This window comes from Bos indicus, chromosome 20 (genome assembly GCF_029378745.1).
Source record: "Bos indicus isolate NIAB-ARS_2022 breed Sahiwal x Tharparkar chromosome 20, NIAB-ARS_B.indTharparkar_mat_pri_1.0, whole genome shotgun sequence".
NCBI lineage: Eukaryota > Metazoa > Chordata > Mammalia > Artiodactyla > Bovidae > Bos > Bos indicus.
In genome coordinates, this window is record NC_091779.1 from 18,304,957 (window position 1) to 18,321,579 (window position 16,623).

The following is a 16,623-nucleotide window of genomic DNA, read 5'->3' on the forward strand; positions in this document are numbered from 1 at the left end:
TATCCATAATTACCATTGCATATCCTTTTGAGCCTCACACATACACATGTGCACAAATACACACGAACACACACAGGCACATACACCACTCCCACCCAACCTTTAGAAAAAGAAAAAAGGGAAAATCACTCACTGTTTAAACTCCAGTATTAGCCATAGTAAAGGGAGATTTTGGTGATCTCACTCATAATTCTCAGATCATTAGATACTGGTTTTATACTTACCTTAAGCTACTTATCTAAATTATCAGCAGAAAGTAAACCTGTCAATATCTTTAGCCCAAAGCTTCTCAGACTTTGATGGACTTAGAGATCATCTGGGGATCTTGTTAAAATGAAGATTGTAGTTCAGTAGGTTGGGATGGGGTCTGGAATTCTGTTTCTAATTGTGCAGGTGATGCTGATGTTGTTGGGCTTGCAACTTTGGTGTACAGGTGCGGAATTATTAGTTTGTTGCAAATATATAATTTTTTATATAAAGCTGCAATTAGAGTATATATACTATTTGTGTTCTTTTCTTTTTATACTTTTATTTCCATTTTCTACATAATTTCAAACTTATAATTTTTAACTGCTGTATAAGCTAGAATTAATATAATACTCTTAGGAATTTACATCTGTTCTCAATTACTCTGCCACTCTAGATAAGGCCACATTGAACTCCTCTGGGCGTATTTTTTTGCTGTTTAATTTATTAGCCTAAGATGAATTCCCAGTAGTAGTTACTAGGTCAAGGAGTAAGAATATCTTTGTTGTTTAATGGGTATAGAATTTCAGTTTTGCAAGATAGAAAATGGATGGTAGTGCTGGTTGCCCAGCAGTGTAAATATGCTTTATGTCACTGATGTGTGTCAGTCATGTAGGACTTTTTGTGACCCCAGGGACAGTAGCCCGCCAGGCTCCTCTGTCCATGAGATTATCCTGGCAAGAATACTGCAGTAGGTTGTCCTTTCCTCCTCCAGGGGATCTCTCTGACCCAGGGATCAAACCCACATCTCTTGCGTTTCCTACATTGGCAGATGGATTCTTTACCACTAAGCCACCTGGAAAGCCCTAATGTCACTGAACTGTATATTTAAATACGGTTAAGATGGCAAATTTTGTGTTATATGTATTTTTTCTTTATACTATAAATTTTGTTACATGTATATTTATATATAAATTTTATGTTATATGTATTTTATATATGTATAAAAAGAAAGTTATTCTCTCTCCAAAAATGTATTTATATATACATATGTGTCATTATTAAGGTATACTTTATATTTTGTTGCATAATAAACCATTTGGCCTTTTAAAAGGGAAGACCAAATTACAGTGCCATCTACATATTTACTTCACTTGTACTAATATTGAGTGTCTTAATGGTTTATTAAAATTTTTGCTAAACGATCTAAAATAATTTTTCAAGGTTACCTTAATTTGCATTTTTATTTCTATCAAGGTTGAAATGTGAACATTTGTTTTTGTGGGTCATTTTACTATTTGTACTTCCCTTGTATGCAAAATGTACATATATGTCATTGGTCCTTGTTTCTATTAGGACACTAATCATTTTCTTTAGACTTATTGGAGCTGTTTCTATAGTATAATATTTTAAGTAAATAGTTGTCTTTATTGTCTTTTTAATTCATATTTAAGTAACTTTATGCTTTTACATCCTGCAGGTCAACTATGGAAAAGTATATAATGATAGTAGAAAAGGATTGAAATTCACTGTCTCCTCTGGCTGCAGTTCAGAATTTGTTTTTGTACCATATGGTAGCACCATTGCTGTTTATACAATTTACTCTGGAGAACAGATAACTATGCTTAAGGGACACTATAAAAGTGTTGACTGCTGTGTATTTCAGTCTAATTTCCAGGTAAGAATGATACTTAAGGGAATTTAAAATGTTCGGGTAGCTAGCTTGCCAAAACCTATGGGTTTTGTTTTTTTAACATCTTAATCTTTCTCTTTAGTCTCACCAATGGAACAGAGTGTTTTCTCCATAGAACTTTTGCATAGATTATCTCATATGCTCCTTTAAGTGATTCTTAAGTGTAGCGAGATTGTTGGGATTTTTCCCTGCATTGTAGATGAGGAAAATGAGGCTTATAAAAATTAAATACCGAGAAAATGAAAATTGTGGGTTATTGCTGCTGCTGCTAAGTGGCTTCGGTCATATCCGACTCTGTGTGACCCCATAGACGGCAGCCCACCAGGCTCCTCTGTCCCTGGGATTCTCCAGGCACGAATACTGGAGTGCCATTTCCTTCTCCAGTGCGTGAAAGTGAAGTTGCTCGGTCGTGTCCAACTCTTCTCGACCCCATGGACTGTAGCCTACCGGGCTTCTCCGTCCATGAGTTATTGCTTGGAGGGACTTTATCACCTATTCAGTCACTCATTAATAGGCATTACTTAATCTGTGTCTGACACTGTGAAGTAAGATATACAGGGCTAGTTTTCAGCTAGCACACGTCTATATGGCAGTATTCATTATTAAAATACTCAAACACATATCCTTTAGTTTGTTACATAGCTTTTGTACTAAGCCCCTTACATGACCTCCAGCTTCACCATATTTCCTAGAGCCTCCTAGACCTTACTTCAACCTAGTAACTAAGAGGGACCTTTAAAACCCTGCTTCTACTCTATGTCCAGTATCTCTTCTGATTGGCCAGTTTCCTGATGTACTGCTACTGCTGCTAAGTTGCTTCAGTCGTGTCCGACTCTGTACGACCCCATAGACGGCAGCCCACCAGGCTCCCCCGTCCCTGGGATTCTCCAGGCAAGAACACTGGAATGGGTTGCCATTTCCTTCTCCAGTGCATGAAAGTGAAAAGTGAAAGTGAAGTCACTCAGTCATGTCCAACCCTCAGCGACCCCATGGACTACAGCCTACCAGGCTCCTCCGTCCATGGGATTCTCCAGGCAGGAGTACTGGAGTGGGGTGCCGTTGCCTTCTCCGCCTGATGTACTACTTCTTAACTATTTTTAGTGTTGCTTCTGGGAAACTAGTACTAAGGCAACGAGGGGGTGATATAACCTGCCTCAAATCTGCAAGTAGATTGACAGAGGGTGATTATCCATTCAAAGAAATTTATAGAATACAGTACTTTTCTTATTCAGAGTCACTAGAGACAAAGCCAAGATTTTAATTCAAGTATTCTGACTACCAGCTATCGCTTTTCACCGTATCAGAGCTTCCTAGCAGATGTTCCTGCTAGGAAGATTGGACTGAAAGTGAGTGAAGATGGATTAGAACAGATTAAAAGTAAGTAAAGATAATTGATTCCTCTCAGTCCCTGAAATCACTGGACCAGGTCTAGCCAGAAAGCTGAGGCCAGTTGCCTCTTGACAAACATCATTTCTGCATGTGCTATGTACTAAGAAAGATTTTAATTACTTTATTATATCAGAAAGCTTCCAGCTCTTATCCCATTCCATCTATTATGATTTATGAAAAGGAAGATAATTATAAATCTAATTATAAAAGTAAAAGAGTAGTGCTTTTGCATCCATTTAGCAGCAGAACCCTTTTACCAATTATATATTACACAAAAACTCGCTATTGGAAAATAAAATTGATATTTATAGTAATTCTGCTATAAATATAAAAATTTGAAGATATATCCAACATCAAAATAAATAATGATAATAGTTGATTATTTTCTATTGACTAGAATAGGGATTCCTGAATCCATTCTGCTACTAGTAATTAACCTAATAACTTGAAAGTCTGGTGAGGAATGGATATTACATAGTCTCAAAGTTTCACCCTACAAAATATTAACTACAAAGATAAAATAATTTTACCTTGACTAAGACTGGCAAGCATCAGCTTAGTCAAATTGCCAAAGTGTATGTGATATTCCTGGCAAAGATATAGCACTTTCATTTAATCATGAGAAAACAAGGTTACCTGACCTTAGTTTATCTTAAGTATATAATCTTGTCTTCTCAGGAACTAAATTGCTCTGCAGCACTGGGTATATGAAAATATCTTTGCACCATCCACAGTAACCGTGCATTCTAAATTTTAAACAGTACAGTCTGTAGAATTTTGTTCCATCTAGGAAATTTGATAATGTGTTAGTTCAGTTCAGTCGCTCAGTCGTGTCCAACTCTTCGCAACCCCATGAATCGCAGCACGCCAGGCCTCCCTGTCCATCACCAACTCCCGGAGTTCACTCAGACTCACGTCCATCGAGTCAGTGATGCCATCCAGCCATCTCATCCTCTGTTGTCCCCTTCTCCTGCCCCCAATCCCTCCCAGCATCAGAGTCTTTTCCAATGAGTCAACTCTTCGCATGAGGTGGCCAAAGTACTGGAGTTTTAGCTTTAGCATCATTCCTTCCAAAGAACAACCAGGACCAGTCTCCTTTATAATGGACTGATTGGATCTCCTTGCATAATTTACTTAATTTTCTTTACATCTATATTTCCTATAAGTTACTTCATAATCTTATTTTCTGTTTACCAAGAACCTTTACTTTTATTTTTTTTAGAAAAATACTGATTTTACTATGCCTCAAATCGCTTTTGAGATGAATAAAAATAAAACTAAATAATTTAATACCAGATCAGAAAGAAAGTTGTAGTGTTAGAAATATTTGTGTTGAAATACATTTGTGAGAAAAGTAAACAGAGTTTTAACTTAACATTTTGCTGATTTTTCTTTTTAGCCCTTATTCTTTGCTTAGTAGCTTTTTAAAAAATTGACCTAGTGTTTTACATCCTGTTTTTTTCTTTTCACTCTGTATTTGGTTTATATCCTACTCCTTTCTCTTTAATGACACTATTTTCCAGTGTCATTAAATATTCTTCAAAAACAAATGTAGTGGCTATATATCATATTAATGCAGCATAGATTTATATATAAATCATAACCCTAGACAATAATATTTGGAAAATTATTGTTTTATTATAAATATAATATTGGTGATAATAACCTTGAATTTCATACGTGTCTTTAGCATGACTTCTTAGAAATGTATACAAAAACTTCTGACACATACAGAGATTTCAGTTTCTGAAAGGATTATATCAATTTATACCCTCTGTATGTGAGAGTATCTATTTCACTGCCCCACAGAAATATTTTCAGTACTAGCCAATATAACATATTTCTGAAGTTTTGTCAGAAGAAGAACGAACGTTGTTAAGCATGTACAGACACCATATCCATAAAGACATTGCCATTGACTGCATCAGTCCCAGCTTATAAAATAAGCTTCTCAACAAGCTTGGCATATGAATCTTAATGCTCTTCATTAGTTAGTTAGGCAGTTTTGAGCTAAATAAAACTTTTTTTCAATTCCTGGCCTATTTTAGCTAGAAACTCTTATGGTTCCTGCAAAGTAGTTACCTGAGGAGGCTTTACAAATAGCTGAGGAAAAAAGAAAAGGAAAAGGCAAGGGAAAAATGAAAAAATACATCCAACAGAATGCAGAGTTCTACAGAATAGCAAAGAGATGGGAAGGCTTTCTTAAATGAACAGTGCAAAAAAATAGAGGAAAACAATAGAATGTGTAAGACTCGAGATCTTTTCAAGAAAATTGAAGATGTCAAGGGAACATTTCATGCAAGGATGGGCATGATAAAGGACAGAAATGGTAAGGACCTAACAGAAGCAGAACAGACTAAGAAGCGGGTGGCAAGAATACACATAAGAACTATACAAAAAAGATGTTAATGACCTGGATAACCACAGTTGTGTGGTCACTCACCTAGGGTTGGACATCTTGGAGTGTGAAGTTGAGTGGGCCTTAGGAAGCATTATTACCAACAAAGTTAGTGGAGGTCATGGAATTAAGCTGAGCTATTTAAAATCCTAAAAGATGATGCTGTTAAAGTGCTGCACTCAATGTGTCAGAAAATTTGGAAAACTCAGCAGTGAACACATATCTGGAAAAGTTCAGTTTTCATTCCAATCCTGAAGAAGGGCAATGACAAAGAATGTTCAAAGCACTCATTTCACTTACTAGCAAAGTTATGTTCAAAATCCTTCAAGCTAATGGCTCCAGCAGTACGTGAACCAGGAACTTCCAGATGTACAAGCTGGGTTTAGAAAAGACAGGAACAGAGATCAAATTGCAAACATTCGTTGGATCATGGAGAAAGCAAAGGAGTTCCAAAAATACATCTACTTCAGCTTCATTGACTATGCTAAAACCTTTGACTGTGTGGATCACAACAAAATGTGGAGAATTCTTACAGAAATGAGAGTACCAAACCATGTTACCTGTCTCCCGAGAAACTTGTATGCAGGTAAGGAAACAACAGTTAGAACCAGACATGGAACAACTGACTCATTCCAAAGTGGGAAAAAAGTATGACGAGGCTGTATATTGTCACCTTGCTTATTTAACTTATATACAGAGTAGAAGTGAAGTTGCTCAGTCGTGTCCAACTCTTTGCGACCCCATGGACTATAGCCTACAAGGCTTCTCCATCCATGGGGTTTTCCAGGCAAGAGTACTAGAGTGCGTTACCATTTCCTTCTCCCTGGGATCTTCCTGACCTAGGGATCAAATCCAGGTCTCCCGCATTGTGGGCAGACACTTTACGATCTGAGCCACCAGAGAGGCCCATATGCAGAGTACATCATGTGAAATGCCAGGCTGGATGAATCTCAAGCTGGAATCAAGATTGCTGGGAGAAATATCAACAGCCTCAGTTATGCAGATGATACCACTCTAGTGGCAAAAAGTGAAGAACTAAAGAGCCTCTTGATGAGAGTGAAAGAGGAGAGTGAATAAAGCTGGCCTAAAACTCAGCATTCAAAAAAACTAAGATCATGGCATCCACTTCATCACTTCATGGCAAATAAAAGGGGGAAGAGTGGAAGCAGTATCAGATTTTCTTTTCTTGGACTCTCAAATCACTGCAGATAATGACAAATTAAAATTAAAGCCATGAAATTAAAAGACACTTGCTCCTTGGAAGAAAAGCTATGACAAACCTAGACAGCATATTAAAAGGGAGAGACATCATTTTGCCCACAAAGGTTCTTATAGTCAAAGCTATGATTTTTCCAGTAGTCATGTATGGATGTGAGAGTTGGACCATAAAAAAATGCTGAGCACTGAAAAACTGATGCTTTCAAATTGTGGTGCTGAAGAAGACTCTTGAGAGTCCCTTGGTCTGCAAGGAGATCAAACCAGTCAATCCTAAAGGAAATCAACCCTGAATATTCACTGGAAGGACTGATGCTGAAGTTCCAATACTTTGGCCTCCTGATGCAAAGAGCCGACTAAGTGGAAAAGATCCTGATGCTGGGAAAGATTGAAAGCTAAAGAAGAGGGCAGTAGAGGATGTGGTGGTTAGATAGCATCACCAACGCAATGGACGTGAATTTGAGCAAATTCTGAGAGATAGTGGAGGACAGAGGACCCTGGTGTGCTACCATCCATGAGGTCACAGAGAGTCAGACACAACTTAGCAACTGAACAACAACGTATGGTTTCTTCATTGAAAGCCTTTATTAAAAGTTCAGTTATTGACGCAACCATTTTTTTATTCTCGGACACTTGAAATATATGGATACAATTGATTTAAAAAAAAAAAAAAAACTATGGCAATGATTTTTGTGAATTTTAACCATGTAAGCAAATTCTAACATTAGGATAATGCTATTTTAAAATACAAAACAAAGTTTTACTATTTCTTAAACAAACAGAAAAGGGCATCAATCCAGTTTCTTTAGGGAATAGAAATAGATTTCATCTAATCTAACCTAAGAATTAGTCATTTAAAAAATGGTTCATTTCAAATTGTCATCAGCTTTCAGCTGACCCACAACCACATCTTTGTTTTCTGTATTATAGGAACTTTACAGTGGTAGCAGAGACTGCAATATTCTTGCTTGGGTACCATCCTTATGTGAATCAGTTCCTGATGATGATGATGAGGTAAATATTATTTATACAAGTTGTACAGTGACTTCTAAATCATAAAAAAATTTTTACTAATTTACTTTAAATGGGAGAGGCTTTTAAAGCATTTCTTGCTATTTTCTGATTGTTTAAATAACTTACCTGTATAATACATAAGGAAAATTCAAAAAAATATTGAGAATTAAATAAATTTCTGAAGTTTATCAATTTTAACATTTTTATTTATTTCATTCTTGTTTTATCCTGTGCATATTTTTAACATAGTTAATATCATGCTTGAACATACAACTTAGCATCCTTCTTAGACTTTTTCCATGTCATTAATAACTATTTGTAAACATTGTCTTTCATAATATAGTTTTCTGTCATTCTTAGTTAGTTAGTTCAGTCGCTCAGTGATGTCTGACTCTTTGCCACCCCATGAATTGCAGCACACCAGGCCTCCCTGTCCATCACCAACTCCTGGAGTTCACTCAAACTCATGTCCATTGAGTCAGTGATGCCATCCAGCCATCTCATCCTCTGTCGTCCCTTTCTCCTCCTGCCTCCAGTCCCTTCCAGCATCAGGGTCTTTTCCAATGAGTCAACTCTTCGCATCAGGTGGCCAAAGTATTAGAGTTTCAGCTTTAGCATCAGTCCTTCCTATGAATATTCAGGACTGATTTCCTTTAGGATGGACTGGTTGGATCTCCTTGCAGTCCAAAGGACTCTCAAGAGTCTTCTCCAACACCACAGTTCAAAAGCATCAATTCTTCGGTGCTCAGCTTTCTTCACAGTCCAACTCTCACATCCATACATGACCACTGGACAAATCATAGCCTTGACTAGACGGACCTTTGTTGGCAAAGTAATATCTGCTTTTTAATATGCTGTCTAAGTTGGTCATAACTTTCCTTCTAAGGAGTAAGCGTCTTTTACTTTCATGGCTGCAACCACCATCTGCAGCGATGTTGGAGCCCAGAAAAATAAAGTCAGCCACTATTTCCACTATTTCCCCATCTATTTGCCATGAAGTGATGGGACCGGATGCCATGATCTTAGTTTTCTGAATGTTGAGCTTTAAGCCAACTTTTCCCTCTCCTCTTTCACTTTCATCAAGAGGCCCTTTAGTTCTTCTTTGCTTTCTGCCATAAGGGTGGTATCATCTGCATATCTGAGGTTATTGATATTTCTCCTGGCAATCTTGATTCCAGCTTGTGCTTCCTCCAGCCCAGCGTTTCTCATGATGTACTCTGCATACAAGTTAAATAATCAGGGTGACAGTGTACAGCCTTGATGTACTCCTTTTCCTATTTGGAACCAGGGATCAAACCCATACTTCCTACAGTGGAAGCATGGAGTCTTAACCAGTGGATCACCAGGGAAATGCCACGACTTCTTGGGACTTGAGTTATCTTGTGTGACATTTTTAAGGTCCTTTATTCACACTGTCAAATTTTATCAGTTTGCACTTTTACCAGATAAATTAGTGTAAATATGACACTGTGAATAAAGAACCTGAAAAATGTTGTGGTAAAACAAAGATAAATAAGACATGGTCTCTGGTCTTAGGTAGTAGCCTCTTAATTTTTTTATTTTCATGTCAAGCTATCTAAAGGTGAAATTTTATAGATATGTGTCTTATTTGGTTTAGTATGACTGAGTAGTTTTAGTGTATAGCTGCTTTAAAAACTGAATTTTTTCTTATACAAAGCTTAAAATGTTAATTACTGTGTCCTGCTGTTGGGGAATTATTGTATACATTAAATCTAACTTATAACACTAGGCCACACTAGAATGTTTAACAATCATTCATCAAATATAAACTATAAAAATAAAAGTAAATAATCTTTGACTTGTGTATGAAAAAAAGATAATAGAAGAAAACTGAAATTGTTTATTTTATAAAGATAGTATGTGACTCTGATGGTTTATTTCCTTATTATATAGTTATCGTGATAGTTTGATTCTTCCTCATCTGCAAGAATTTTTGTATATAGGCAATTAAGCTGAACAAGTATAAATCAAATAGGTATACACAAAAAACAAGTTAGGTTTTGTATTTACCTTTTAAAATGCACTATGTATATGCTTTCAGAGAAGGCAATGGCAACCCACACCAATGTTCTTGCCCCATGGGTGGAGGAGCCTGGTAGGCTACAGTCCATAGGGTCGCACAGAGTCGGACACGACTGAAGCGACTTGGCAGCAGCAGCAGCAGCATGTATGTGCTTTAAGATAAGCACCATTCTCTTTATAAGATGATAAATGATAAGATTATTTCCACAAAACTTTTGAAGATTCCTGTGAATATAAGTAGAACATGAATATGATCATGATGCAGATCTCAGTAGAGTAGTCTGTGTATACCAGACCCTCTTCCTTACATGTCAACTCTGTGCAATCCCATGGACTGCAGCCCACCAGGCTCCTCTGTCCACTGGATTCTCCAGGCAAGAATATTGGAGTGGCTTGCCATTTCCTTCTCCAGCCTTACATGAATACTTACTGTTTGACTGATATTTAGAAGTATTTTCATCTCACCTCTCAAATGAATGACTGCTGCAGTTCCTCAGAGAGGCAAGTTAACACAAAACACACACATATATACATTTACACACTCACCTGTCTTTAGTGTCAGGTAAACTAAATAATAGTAATACTGGTAATTGAGTTTGAATTCCAGTTCTGCCATTCATTAATGATCTAGGGCAAGTTTATAATATCTTCAAACATCAGAATCATTGAAGTAAAATTGTTCTTAGGTTACCTTTCAGATCGACTTTTTTTTTTTTCAATTTATTTATTTTAGTTGGAGGCTAATTGCTTTACAATATTGTGGTTTTGCCATACATTCACATGAATCAGCCATGGGTGTACATGTGTCCCCCATCCTGAACCCCCCTCCCTCTCCATCCCATCCCTCTGGGTCATCTCGGTGCACCAGCCCTGAGCACCCTGTCTCATGCATCGAACCTGGACTGGCAGTCTGTTTCATATATGGTAATATACATGTTTCAGTGCTATTCTCCCAGATCATCCCACCCTCTCCCTCTCCCACAGAGTCCAAAAGACTGTTCTATACATCTGTGTCCGTTTTGCTGTCTCGTATATAGGGTTATCGTTACCATCTTTCTAAATTCCATGTATATGTGTTAGTATACTGTATTGGTGTTTTTCTTTCTGACTTACTTCACTCTGTATAATCGGCTCCAGTTTCATCCACCTCATTAGAACTGATTCAAATGTATTCTTTTTAATGGCGGAGTAATACTCCATTGTGTATATGTACCACAGCTTTCTTATCCATTCATCTGCTGATGGACATCTAGGTTGCTTCCATGTCCTGGCTATTGTAAACAGTGCTGTGCTGAACACTGGGGTACACGTATCTCTTTCAGTTCTGGTTTCCTCCATGTGTATGCCAGCAGTGGGATTGCTGGGTCATGTGGCAGTTCTATTTCCAGTTTTTCAAGGAATCTCCACACTGTTCTCCATAGTGACTGTACTAGTTTGCATTCCCACCAACAGTGTAAGAGGGTTCCCTTTTCTCCACACCCTCTCCAGCATTTATTGTTTGTAGATTTTTAGATAGCAGCCATTCTGACCAGCATGAGATGGTACCTCAAATCGACTTTTGAGATGAAATATACTTCTCCATCAACCAAGACAGAATCCCTTAGGATTGTTTCTCCTGATACCCAACCTATAGAGGAGGATTTATTTCTACCATAAAAACCTGAAGGGCATTGGGCAATAGAAGCAAGTTTTATGATCTTTAAGCATAAATCCTATTATATAGTTGATAGGTTGCTTTTTTTTTTTTTTTGCTGGGGAAGTTTGTTTTATTTTTCTGATGGATCTGCCTTCCTTTTGCACACTCTTCCTAATATCTGGTCACACTCAAGGCAAGCCTATACAACTCCTAATCAGTTTTTCCTGCCTGAGATCTAGAGTGACTATATTACAATCTAAACCTGACTTCTCATCAAGAATCTTACTTTATTTTGACAGTTACACAGTATGTAACTTTTATTTAGATGTATAACCTTGGGGTCTTTCCTGGTAACTCTGTGTAAAGAATCTGCCTGGTAGTGCAGGAGACGCCAGTTCCATTCCTGGGTTGGGAAGATCCCCTGGAGAAGGAAATGGCAACTCAACTTCGGTATGCTTGTCTGGGAAATCCCATGGACAGAGGAGCGTGGCAGGCTACAGTCTGTGGGGTTGCAAAAGAGTCAGAATAAACAACAGTGATAAAATGTGTAATTGCTTTCTATATTCAGACAACCCTATGTTCTACCTTTAAAGACTTTCCACTAATTACCAGTAAAAAATTTTTGAATTTATCAAATTTAGTAAGATATATGTGTGGAAGATGTTAAAATTGGTTTCATTCTTCCTTCGCATTCTATGGACCTGAACTAGATCCCCTTTTAACTCTGATTTCCCTTCACAGCTATCAGCAGAATAGGCAGGCTGGTTAAATAGAGATGGATATGTTCAAGCATAGAAAGAATGTCCACTAGGAGGAGATGTTGTAGAGAAAACTGAAGTAATGGATGGTAGTTAAATTGATCCATAGGTCTCAAACAGTACTATATCAGGGGTGACATTTTTACTGCAGCTTTCAATTATAAGATGTTTTATTTGTGATGTTTAGCAATAAAATGTACTTCTAATAATACTGTAATACATTCATATTTTTTCTTTACTACTATAAATACAGTAAAATTTATATGCAACCACATTTCTAGTTTTCACTTATTTTTGTTTGCCTATCATAGCAACAATAATTTACATTAAAATATAATTCTGCTTCTCTGTTGATTCTTCAAATGAAACTTAAGTGTTTAATAGGTTATATATTGAGCTTCCATAGTGAAATTAGGAGACATGGCCTTTGTGTGACTTATCTACCTAAGGACATTTTTGGTAGACATCTAATGCAGAGTTAAAGGCTTTTAGAGATAGAGTAGGGAAAAATAATCACCTCACTGCAGAGGACAATGGGTCTTTAAATAAACTGTCACTAAATAACCTAACTTGGTAGTTAAATCATAAACCCAGAAAGGTAGGAATTTCAGTAAATGCTTGGTTGAAAGAATAAACGAACAGACTTCAGTATGCTACTCTTGCATATCAGTGGACTGCTACTGGAAATAAGTGAGTAGTTAGCTAAGCTTTGATAATAGTTTTGGATCTGGACACAGGGTATAATGGAATTTTGCTTGAACAACTAAGTAACAATGGCCAACATTATAAGATTAAGTAAAGGACTCAGATCTATAGCTTTCACAGCTATAAAGAATACCTAAATTAATATATTGTTTTCTGACTATCCTGGCTGACACTTGGGAAATTTACTGGAAACAGCCACTTTTTTCAGCTGTTATCATTGTTTGAATATTAAGAGTCTAAGCTATCATGTTCATCAAAAAGGAAATGAACATTCTTAAATATGCAGTAAGGGTTACCCTTAACATAAAATATTGGTGTATGTTGTAAAAGGTAATACTTCTAAAATAATTTAAGAATAATCTAAGTACTAATATGTTATTGGATTTGGGATGTGAACAAACTGACAGCAAATGTAAAAACTTCAAAATAAGAAGCACACATGATTCATAAAACCTAGGTACTCAAAAACAACAGAGATCATTTTAAAGTCCCTGAATCATTTGCCTAAGAATAATAGGGTAGCCATTCAAACAAATTCCCCAAACAAGTGAATTGATTTGAACTACTACAAATAATTAAAATTCCTCTATTGCTGATTACATTTATTTAGGTACAGCTCTAAAGTTGTAAGAATACTGTGATGTTTTGTTGTTTTTGAAACACCATCTAATGCATATTCTCTTTCAAAGGGAAACCTGTGTGCTAATGACAAAATGTTAGCAAATCCAACACATTTTGTCTGTCTTTTTCCACTACTTTACTAGCTATAAAAACAAACAAACAAACCTCACTACTTCACACCAAAAAGGGTATTGCTCCATTTGATGAACACCTTATTCCCTGTATATGAATTTTGCTTATTTATAAAAATCAAGTCCACCAAAACAGTAAAAAATTGCTCACTTTAATATTTTGGGCTGTCAAGCCAGCCTGCAGACCTGAGTCCAGTCTTAGCCACACGGATATGAGCGTGCCCTGTACTCCTGGTAACTCCAAAGGGTTATAAAAAAAAAAAAAATGCCTTCATAATAGTAGTAGCATCTTGTGTGTCTGTGTCTGTGTATGAGGTAACTACATTGAGGGAAGCATAATTTGAATAAAGTCTGATATGTCTATTTAAAATGAAGTTGCATTGTTTTATATTGAATGTGGGTGTTTCTTAAGTTACTTTTGGTTTTAAATAAACAGTTATATAGTTTCTTTCAAAATAATCTAGTTGCTTTTTATCTGATTTCATAATTATATTGTGAGCCTAAAATTATGAGGTAGAATAATTGAATCTTCTTTTTTGCTTCCTTTTTTAGACTTCAACCAGATCACAGTTAAATCCAGCATTTGAAGATGCCTGGAGCAGCAGTGATGAGGAAGGATGAATATCATTCTTAGTACCCTTTTTGTCTCTATCAAAACTTTTAAAACTGGACTATTTTATCTTTTCAGTTGTCCAGTTCAGTTCTGTTCGGTTGCTTAATCGTGTCCGACTCTTTGCGGCCCCTTGGACTGCAGCACGCCTCACCAGCTCCCGGAGTTTACTCAAACTCACGTCCATTGAGTCGGTGATGCCATCCAACCATCTCATCCTCTGTCGTCCCCTTCTCTTCTTCCCCTCAATCTTTCCCAGCATCAGGGTCTTTTCAAATGAGTCAGCTCTTCACATCAGGTGGCCAAAGTATTGGAGTTTCAGTTTTAGCATCAGTCCTTCCCATGACTATTCAGGACTGATCTCTTTTAGGATGGATCTCCTTGCAGTCCAAGGGACTCTCAAGAGTCTTCTCCAACACCACAGTTCAAAAGCATCAATTCTTCAGCGCTCAGCTTTCTTTATAGTCCAACTCTCACATCTAAACATGACTAATGGAAAAACCATAGCTTTGACTAGATGGACCTCTGTTGTCCAGTGACAGCTAAATGAGCTGTGAACTTGAGTAATTGTTTTCCCTTTTGTCTTAAAATAAGGTTAATATTTGCATGAAGTCCTAAAACAAGTTCACTATAGTTTATTTAATCAGAACATTTTCCCTTAACCCCAGTTGCTGTGGCCTGCTGCAGCCACTATAGTACAAGGAGACAGGTTGTGGTACCCCCTTTGTGGGCCTGAGCAGATTGTGTGAACGATAAGATGCAGTCTTAGAGGACGAGCAAGCAGAGGTTATCAGCACTGACTTTGTCCTGCTGGTTGTACAGTCACTTTGCTCATTTTCACCTTCAAGGGTGATTTTACTGAGGATTATATCAAAAATTATAGTTGAAAAGTTAGAAACAAAATTAGTTTATTTTTATTAATATGTTCAGTTCTTGCAATGCTTTCATTTATTTAACCATTTTCTAGCTTTATGTTAAGTATTTTTTAATTCATTGCCTTCCACAATTGAAAAAATGCATCATTGGAGGTTTTTAACTTAGGAAAAATCCTACATTTCCTTTATTTTAATGCATCAGTTGGCAGCTTAAACTACTTTTCTATGAATCTGGTTACTATGTGACCAAGTCCTAATGCGTTCATCAAAGCAGAAAATATCCTGTCAGGTAATTGGATTTAAACATGAAATGTCAGAAAATTTCTTTTTTTTTTTTTTTTTTTTAAATTGCAAGGGTTTTATTTTTTTTTTAATTTTTTTAAATTAATTTTATTTTATTTTTAAACTTTACATAATTGTATTAGTTTTGCCAAATATCAAAATGAATCCACCACAGGTATACATGTGTTCCCCATCCTAAACCCTCCTCCCTCCTCCCTCCCCATACCATCCCTCTGGGTCGTCCCAGTGCACTAGCCCCAAGCATCCAGTATCGTGCATTGAACCTGGACTGGCATCTCGTTTCATACATGATATTTTACATGTTTCAGTGCCATTCTCCCAAATCTTCCCACCCTCTCCCTCTCCCACAGAGTCCATAAGACTGTTCTATACGTCAGTGTCTCTTTTTTCTTTTTTGTTGTTGAGGTATAGCCGATTAACATTGTCAAATGTCAGAAAATTTCTATTTTATTTTCTGCTCTTGTGTCATGACCCACAAGTGATTATCATGAACCTAGTCTTATATTCCCTTTCTTTCTAATTCTTATCAGTAGGAGACTAGTTAATGAGGTTTTTGTGAACTTGACCAACTATAGAGTTGAGTTTTTCAATGTGTAATTGTTAGACCTCATATCAGACCTTTAACCTTTGAGAATGCTGTTGAAATTGGAAAGTTTTTTTAATTTTAAGAAAAAAGTCTTTCTACAAATTGCAAATACTGTATAGATAGATAACTGGCTACATTTTGAAAAGATCCATCTGTTAAGGATAAGGAATGACAGCCCTCCTGGTGCCATGGCACAGGTCTAATCCACTGACCAGGCAGTGCTGGCAAGCATTGAGGCCAGAGTAGTACCTAGTGTCTGTGACTTTATATGTTCCTATGCTGCTGCTGCTGCTGCTAAGTCGCTTCAGTCGTGTCCGACTCTGTGCAACCCCATAGACGGCAGCCCATGAGGCTCCCGTTCCTGGGATTCTCCAGGCAAGACCACTGGAGTGGGTTGCCATTTCCTTCTCCAATATGTTCCTATAGGCACCCATAAACCATTTCCCTTTCCCCCTCTGAA

At 37.0% G+C, this 16,623-nt stretch overlaps 1 protein-coding gene across 6 annotated transcripts in view; it reads left to right on the forward strand.

Annotated features, from left to right (window-relative positions):
• The window catches only part of ERCC8 (ERCC excision repair 8, CSA ubiquitin ligase complex subunit), a 51,004-nt gene extending 36,532 nt beyond the window's left edge, over window positions 1-14,472 (forward strand). For all 6 annotated transcript variants that reach the window (XM_070774644.1, XM_070774645.1, XM_070774647.1 and 3 more), the window contains 3 exons: window positions 1,667-1,864; window positions 7,812-7,895; window positions 14,342-14,472. In XM_070774644.1, coding sequence (XP_070630745.1) covers window positions 1,667-1,864; window positions 7,812-7,895; window positions 14,342-14,410 — 351 coding nt within the window. In that variant the 3' untranslated portion in view covers window positions 14,411-14,472. The remainder of the gene's footprint in view (window positions 1-1,666; window positions 1,865-7,811; window positions 7,896-14,341) is intronic.
• Window positions 14,473-16,623: the final 2,151 nt, after the last annotated feature.